The following is an 8,999-nucleotide window of genomic DNA, read 5'->3' as shown; positions in this document are numbered from 1 at the left end:
AAGAATGCCTCCAAGGATGCGCTTCTGCTCACTAAGCGGATTCGTTGTTTGTATAAGCCTACATGTGTCTCCATATTAGGCTGCTCGTAATTAGGTTTGCTTCAGTTTGAACGTCTTTAGAGATCAAGCCTGCTCCCCAAACCAATTCTTCACTGTAAAATAACCGACTGCCTCCGTAATTTTCGTTTTTTCTTGTCTTCAGGCTTAAAAAGGACTTTAATAGTGTCAAGCAATCACGCTTAACAACTTTCCTCTAAAGTTAAAAGTCTATAGCAAATTATGACTTCCATAGATGGCACCGTTATGATCGCAATTGGGCAGCTCAAAACGAGCGCTGTCACGAATGCAGTCGAGGGAGTTTGTTCCACTTCGGTGCGAGTGGAGGATTTCTTTTGGAGTTAGACAGCGACCCCCACATTCTTGCAACGGGCCGCCCACTCCTTCTGCTCCTTCTGCTTGTGCAATCCCCGAGGCTAATGTAGGAGGTAATGCTGGCATCTGTAGTACCGAACTCTCTCTCTCTCTCTGCATATTCTCTCTTGACATATAATAAATATCCTGGGTGCAGGATTAAACGAGACACGCATTTGAGAGGCGGCAGGTACTTCTGGGCTGGACCAAAATAGTAATCTTGATGAGATGTTTTCGAATCCATTTAAATTGTGCACTGACAAGCAGTTTTTCACACTTGGTTCTTACTCAGGTTTACTAATTTACTAATTCCACGAAAGAGAGAGAATTTGACTCTTACATAACTCACAGCCCTAGAAGTCGAGAGCTGAATTTTTGAATGTTTGAGGATGTTGGTGCTTAAGAGGCTGTGAACAGTGAAAGTCTCTATATTTCTCTCTATCGCTGCGATGCTGCTGGGGCCCTTGTGAGGACTGCATTTTGGCACGTTGGCCTTTCTTCCAAAATGTCCCAATGCAGAACAAAGAGTATGATCAGAGTTTACCCTATACTTATGTCTGATGTGTGGGAAATACAGACTCAGGACATCATTTGTATGTGTGTGTGTGTGTGTGTCTGTGTGTGTGTGTGTGTCTGTCTGTTTGACAAAAAGAGTCGGAGAGATGTCATACAATGCTCTTTGTCGGATTACAACAAACTGATTAAATTGATTTCACTCCCCATATCTTCCCTTCGCCCGCCCGTGAGCACGAGTGGGTATAACAGGGCACAAAAACAGGAGTGAGAAACTAGCGAGGCAGGGAAGGCAGGTCAGACTGTGCTGCGAATGCATACAAGTGAAGGAGACATATGAAAGGAAACGCAAATCTGAGCTCATTACGAGAGCGCCCGAGGTATTTCAACTCTTTGCTGAGTGCAGTTTTCTCAGTTGTTTGGTGTCTCCACGATGCCACTTATTTTCAGTGCCCAGCTTTTTATTACTATGAGTAAAAATAAGTAAACGATTGTAGTCAATTGATTTTCTAAGTGTTCATCCAGTTCAGTTTCTAGGGCCACATTGTGTCGCAACAGATGCTCATAAATCGAGAAAAAATTGAAGTCTGTTTTTCTGTTACTAAGTTTATTTCTATAATTTTCCCTCAAAAAAATCCATTAAGCATCTGAGCGGATCCAGCATACCGATTAGCGTTGACATCTCCCACATTAACGGTCTTTATTGCCCTCTTCAGTGGACCCTTTTCCATTATTCCCCATGTGATGGATAGCAGTCCCTTAGCTAATGTTGTTTCAGCAGAAAAAAATGCCTCCTGCAGCAGGTAAGGGCTGCTTTGATCGCTTCCTAAGGCAGTACACTTCCTCCTAATGGAGTTTTCGCTTTATTGCGTTACGACAGTTCCGGCTGAGAGAATCGTGGACATTGTAGACTGATTTTGAGGCCTACCATCTAGGTGAATGTACTGCAAAGATGCCGTACAGAGGCTTCTGTTTTATGTATTTCTGTCAAGTAATATGTATTTTCACCCCTGTTGGTTGGAATGCAGACTACATTAAAAAAAATATATTTTTTAAATGTTGTGTGTGTGTGTGTGTGTGTGTGTGGAGGGGTGGGGGGTATGTTTGTACACGTTTGTACAAACGCAAGAGAAGCAGCCCCTGTGCACGGACGTTTCTCACATTAAAATGTTGACCACAGCGCATAAAATGTAAAAATAAATAAATATAAAGTAAAAAGTGAAAAGCCCGACAAATCTGGCCCTTTTTAGAAATTTCAAATTAACCTCAGTGCTGAGAGGGTCAGACTCCACGACACTTAATCAGCGGGTGCTCGAGCTTACTTTACATAATGAACAGGACGTTTCTGGCCAACACGCCTTCCCCACGCGTCAGGGTTATTTCATCTGACCGCGATGGTTTCCAATGCACTTAGGAAGTTTAAGAGTATTACTTCCCGCTTTCTTGGCTTACATTTCTTTGGTTGTGTATCCTGTCATTTTGAGTCAGCAACGTTATATGACATGAGTTAGGGAGTTAACCGTAAAATTATTACGCTTTTGAATGCTGATGACTTAATCAACGTTATGGCTTATGCTGTTATGTATTTCTGTATACTGTATTACTCTATCATAGCCATCGGATTCCATGAAAACAGAGAGAAGGCTAATTAACGCGGAAAACGTAATAATAATAATAATAATAATAATAATAACAATGATAATAATAATAATAGAAACCTATAGTAGCCCGTAGGCTTCTGTCTTTCAGGGGGAGTTTGGAGATTAATAGCGAGTCAAGTTTAATCACATCAGTTGAGGGGGCGGGTTGTTGTTGTATTTCCTCCCAACCCCGCCTTGACCCTCGCCCACAAACTGGACATTAGAGAAGCAACAGGCGAGACTGATTCACCCGAAACGGTTATTACAGCTGCAGTCATCAACTCTTAACTCTGTGAAACCGCATAGATCTCGGGTGAGTTTTTCTAACGCTCTTGTCTCCACAGCAGAGGTTTCAGCTAGCAACCGTCCAGCTTCTGCCTTGTCTGTCTTGTACGTCGTTTAGTCTTGCTTCCTCGCTGTACACGCAGGGCAACGCAGGTGTATGGGGACAAGTTAATCAGTGCTGCCGCATAGTCGACTAGCTTTTCAGTGGGGCAATATGTAAAATGCTTTACGAGTGTTTGAAGTTTCGTGAAAGTTACTGGCGGGGATGATCAACACAGGTTGAGAGTGTTTGTTAAGGCCGGGACTGGGAAAGGAGAAAGTGGCTGTATTGAATTCTCATCTTTTGTTACGCAAGCGAAGCCCCTGTGTTACGGTCATTTCGTGTCTAGCATCTTGCATAAAGCTGCGTAGTCTCTCGCGTAGCCTGTATACGTATGGTATTCCTACTATTACGTTGCAAATTCATCATAAACTCGTTGGGTTCCCTTTTAAATATATTGTATGGAGACTTTGCGAAATGAAAACTGCCGAGTGCTCACCGATTGACAGCAATAGCGGTCAACAAACCACAGCGTTGTGGTTTGCTTTGGACACTTTAAGGGGCAAAAGCCAACGTCGGGGAGTTACTTTCTAATTAGGATTAACTGTACTTTATCCTTTTGTTTAATGTCTTGTGAAATTATCAGTTAAAATTCATGTTCCTGTTTAAGTGACATCTGCTTAAATGAGTAACTTATCCTGTGTTTGTGCGATCGATCTCAGAATTGTCTAGTACACGCCGTTGTATTCCTTGTAAAACATTCACGCTCCATGTCTTTAACAGTATAGCCTACTTGTAGAAATAAACTTGACAAAATTCAGAAGAACCGCTCTAGTTCACAGCGACCAGGCCTAGTTCTACCCTTTGATTTATGGTCTCGCGCTTTCTGTATCAGCAGCATTTGAACTCTGCGAACGACTTAAGATACTGTACAAAAGAACATACGGAAATAAATACAGAAATCTATTATTTGAGAAAACGGTAAGTTTCTCAATCACTCTCGAAAAAAAACCCCTTTAACTTTGAACATGTAAATGTACTGTCACTTAGAGTACCGAGGTTGCTACTTTCCCTAAACTCTATGAAGTTTAGTTTCGATACTTCAGAAAGAAGTATAGTAGCCTACTCATCATGCACCTACCGCTGAGAGACTGTGTTAATGTCTTAGCACCAATCCTTTTGTTCACAGGCAGTATAGTGACTGGCATATCTATATGTAATTGTATCTTTTTAATTGTTATGCTCATAAATAAATCTGGTGCTCTGACGCGTTACAGAGAGTTAAAGAATGAAAACTGTCACATTTATAGTCAATCTATAGTTAATACCTAGAGCAGATGGAATAGGCACTTAGCGTTATTAGCTTGCTTCGGAGAGACGATTCCCCCCCGACATTCATCTCATATGGTCTACGGACTGATACATTGTTGTAGATGGCCCTTGCCCCTGTCACCGTTGCTGTTCAGAGTGGTTGAAATCTCTAGTGTAATTTCTCAGGCCTTTATCTTGTCTCTGGCAATTAACTCCTGGTACCATGACACACTTATACATCCCCCACTTGCTATTCAGAGGGGGAAGTGTACCAAAAAACACCCCCTGCACACACACACACACACACACACACACAAATAGTAAATTGCATCCTTAGAGGTATGCTGCAGAGTTTGCTTTCTTATAAACTTCTTTCTCCTCTATCAGAGTGTAACAAAATACAATTACAATGGAGCTGAATGGAAGGTCCTGTTCAGTTTATATGCTATCCTTTAGCATTACTAAGTCATTCCATCCCAAATCACACACCAACCATCTCAGATTGTTTGCTTCTCTTTTTCCTAGTTAAACTAGACTAAGATTCATGCTTTCCCATAACATCATTTTGTGAAAAATCTAATCAGAAAAAATATAATCTACACCCAAAACCTAATTACATTTCTATACAAAACATTTAGTAAAAAGAGTTTTGAGCTTCTGGTTTGTGCCAAAACCCTCATCGACAATGATTAGGACAGAAGTAAATCAAATAAATTGTCAAATTTCTCCCTTGGACCCATCAGTGGCCCCTCTCGGTGTCTAGTATATAACATCAGTTTTCCCTGACAGTCAGATTGTGTGAGGTTGTAACTTAGCTTTTTCTTGCACAGATAACATATTAAGTTCTGACATAGAAAGACAGTGCTGTCAGAACAGGCCAAAGATGCTGGTCACAGAAGTTGGCCTGTGCCTTTTGGTAATGGAAGGAATCTGTAATGGAAGGAACATGATTCTTGATGATGAGTAATCTGGTATTGAGAGGCTCTGCTGTTGGTACCATGAGACATGTAAAGCTTTAGAGGTGCAGTTCTCTTCCGGCATTTGTGTGTGTTTGAGTGTGTTTTTGTGTGTGTGTGTGTTTACCCTCTTTCTGGTGCCAGTGTGTGGCTGTTGTTTTGTCACTCTACGCCCCCATGTCAAACTCTTAAACAGTCACTGTCACTTGTCTGCAGGAGGGATTCGAGGGCTACAACTGTTAATTAATGTGTCACAGAAAAAGACCAGTATTTGACTGCTATCTCTCTGGAAACGTCTCTTCTCTGGAGTCTGTGTATCACTTTGGGTTGCTGTTGTGTTTTTTTTCCTCCTCCTTCCTTCAACACACTGGTTTTTAGAAAAATATTTCAGAAATCATACCATACGGTGAACCAAGAAACTTTTTTTTGCCTTTTGTTGTTGTTGTTTTTTTTTATATTTGACTTATTGGGATTTTCTTTCGTCCATTTCGTAGCTGGAAACATGGGCAGTGCATATAAGGACGATCAAGAAGACTGGATGACGGTGTGTCTGAAATACCTTCTCTTTGTCTTCAACTTCCTCTTCTGGGTGAGTGGAAAGTTTACTGATCTTCAGGGCTGGCTAATGTCCAGTTAGAGGTGTTACCATGTAGACTTTACCTGGTTAAAAGGGACTGGACAGCTAGTGCAGGGAAAACATTTGGTGTTTAAAAATCAACTTGCAGTCAACATAGAAAATCAGTAAAAATGAGGGAGGAACTCATAATTCAAACAGAACTTACTGGCCTCCTCTTTTTGCTGGCACCCCTGGAAATCACTACAGATATACACTCCAGTTATTTAATAGAGAAGTCTTGGAATAGTGGAGGAGGAGTGTGTGTGTGTGTGTGTTTGTGACATTGTGAAAAGACATAGCTGTTTGCGCACAGACATAGCTGTTTGTCATGTGGGAACATTTCTGCTCCCCACTTGGGAAAACTGTGTTCTCAGAGAGATGTTGTTATTGTTAAAACAAACAAAAAAAAAAATTACTTTGGTTATGGTCAGAATTGAAGTTATTAATCTTATGTTATGTTGGTGTGTGTCCATGCGTTGTTGTTTTGTTTTCCAGCAAGTCTCTCTGAATCTCTCAGTGGCTGTCGGCACAGAGGTTTTCTGCTGAAAATGTTTTGCTATAGCATCCAGCTATACCAATATCAAAGGAACCAAATAAACATAAAAAATGTGTAAAAAAGAAAAAAAAAGTAATGTTAGAAAAAGTGTAAGTGTGTTTACATCTACTGGCACTTTTCAAATAGAGTCTATCATATGTATGTGTTATACAGGTTTCTCTATAGCCTTTGATGCTCATCATTTCCACTCTTTTACTCCCCACTAACACTCTCACCATCATGACTAACAGACATACTGCCTAGGTAAGCCACAAAGAAACTGGATTTCATCATAAACCAGTTCAATCCAGATGCTTGTCATCAGAAGTTTGGGCTTTTAGCATATTCTAACATTTATTTTGGCTGTAGAATAAATGTAAAAAAAAAAAATCAAACCATGCATGCTTTTGTACTTGTCAAAGACAGTCAGAAGCATCCCATAGCACCACAGGGCCAAAGAAAACTCTACAGTCAGACTACAAATATGCGCACTGTGTGTGTGTGTGTGTTTAAGTGTATGTGTGTGTGTGTGTGTGTGTGTGTGTGTGTGTGTTTAAGTGTGTGTGTGTGTGTGTGTGTGTGTAAGGTCTGTCAGGCTCTCTGAGTCATGAGGAAACTAAGGTTACTTATGGCATGTCCTTTTGCCTACAGAGATATGCGTGGGAAACACAGAGTCGTAACTCTGTCTTTACACTCGCGCCCCCACTTTCTCTTTCTCCTCTCACTCCGCCAGGCTTTGAAGAATCTCAGATCTTCCAAACTTAACCAGCATTTCAATCATGTCGGGATCATGAATAATGTAGAAGAAGAAAAGTGTGTGACACTTAAGCACATGGTAACTACAGCTACCATTTCAGTTGTATTGCTCTACGGTCCTGGTGGCTGTTGCCAGAATGTAACGCAGCCTGGGATTTTTCTCAGTCATTTTTGACTTGCTCACACTTGAATGAGCAGGACTCCTGTAGTGTGTGTGTGTGTGCGCGTGTGTGGTGATCAGGCCTTTGGGCGGAGGAGAAGAAACAGCCGGTCAGCCAGTCTTGTCTGTGTTGCTTTGCGACTGGGAGCTGTCCGAAGGAAAGAGAAAGGAGATACAAGCAGGCATTTCCTGAACTTCCGCCTGGTGCTGATGGGAACAAAAGATACCATGGGTGTATTTGTGTCAGCGCCCGTGTGTTTATGATGTAGAATATGTAACGGAGACTAAAAAAGATCCAGTTCTTGAGATGGTGATAGTTCCGTGTAACTGAGGGCCTAGGTTTGGTTTAAAAGTTTGGTACAGACCCATGGGTGGGGTAAAAGGGTGGAGGATACAGTTCATTCTGACAACAGATGGTTTCATTTTGACTACAGTGTAAGAGAACTGACAGGCACTAACACATCACAGCACCCCGGTTATATTCTGAAATGTTATTGAATGTTATTATATTCTGAATGACATGTTATGTCACAGGAGAAAATCTACCAGGTTTATGTGATATAAAACCACCATTTTATATACATGTCTAATACAGTTCCAATACATGTTGACACATATCTAATGTCTTGAACTTTTCTCTGTCTTACTGTATGAAATCTGACAGTATGACAGATTTCTGCTCTATACGGAAAGCTTCTCTTTCGAATGTTCATCTGTCAGGTTTCACGATGTGGTTAAAACAAGGTCAGACTGTAGGTGTATGTGTCTGATATAATTATCTGTCACCACATGCCCCTTTTTCATTTTTAACAGAAACATTTTCCATTCAGAGTAGTTTGTCTAAATTACTGTAGAACTTTATACAATAAAGAAGTGTGACCACACAGTACTTAACCGATTGAGTGCTCTGTGATGTATGACAAGGCCCAGGAGACTAAACCAAACCAACTGTCTCTGTTTTAATTGCCTGCATTAATATGTCTACATGTTGGTCAGGATATTTCAGATTTCCTAAAATCTGGTCATGACTATCCATACCCAAATCTACACGTATGTGTGTCACTGTTTGCTTGTGACTAGTGAACCGGTGGAGGACATTGCCAAAACATCAGGCAAAAGATTTTTGAACTGAACAATACTGCATATTCATATATTGTTAAAGGACTAAAGATTGAACTCTCTCTCTCTGTCTGTCTGTCTGTCTGTCTGTCAGATGGGTGGAGGTGCAGTGTTAGGGGTGGGGATCTGGACTCTGATAGATAAAGGAGATTACCTGAACCTGCTGGCGTCCAGTACCTTTGCGGTGTCAGCCTACATCCTCATACTGGCTGGCGGACTGGTGATGGTCACTGGTTTCCTGGGCTGCTGTGCGGTCATCCGTGAGCAGCGGACCTGCCTGTCCACGGTGGGTCGACAAACTCTACTTCAAATATGCCACTGGAAAAGTGTGTTTCCTGTAGTTTATTGAGCTGATGCTAGTTAATATGAACTGACTAGCAGCTGGCTGCTCTGACCAAGCAGTAATTGCTCTTACTTTTGCAGGAGACATTCAGTAAGTCATCAGATGTAGTAACGTTCAGTAAAATCAGGTGATAACAGACACACTGAGGGGAACTGATGTGAGCTAGATGACGTGAAGCCCTGGGAAGCTAGAGAGTGTTGAAATTACCCAGAATCCAGTGCAGCTATTTAGCGAAAACCATGGCAGTGGGCAAGGCAGTTTTTACAAATGTAAATGAAGCTGAGGAACTTAGAGTGCCTTAGTAAACTTTTGAA

General features: G+C 41.3%; 1 protein-coding gene across 4 annotated transcripts in view; it reads left to right on the top strand.

The window, feature by feature from the left end:
* Positions 1-2,784: 2,784 nt before the first annotated feature.
* Positions 2,785-8,999, top strand: part of tspan11 (tetraspanin 11) — a 25,083-nt gene continuing 18,868 nt past the window's right edge. For all 4 annotated transcript variants that reach the window (XR_004025575.1, XM_030784664.1, XM_030784651.1 and 1 more), the window contains exons 1-3: positions 2,785-2,877; positions 5,651-5,745; positions 8,437-8,628. Coding sequence is in view for 3 of the 4 variants with exons in the window: in XM_030784664.1 (XP_030640524.1) it covers positions 5,659-5,745; positions 8,437-8,628 (279 nt within the window). In the remaining variant the exon portion in view is untranslated. The remainder of the gene's footprint in view (positions 2,878-5,650; positions 5,746-8,436; positions 8,629-8,999) is intronic.

This window comes from Chanos chanos, chromosome 1 (assembly GCF_902362185.1).
Source record: "Chanos chanos chromosome 1, fChaCha1.1, whole genome shotgun sequence".
Classification (NCBI taxonomy): domain Eukaryota; kingdom Metazoa; phylum Chordata; class Actinopteri; order Gonorynchiformes; family Chanidae; genus Chanos; species Chanos chanos.
The sequence above is the reverse complement of the archived record's forward strand: the minus strand, read 5'-3'. Positions and strand labels throughout refer to the sequence as shown.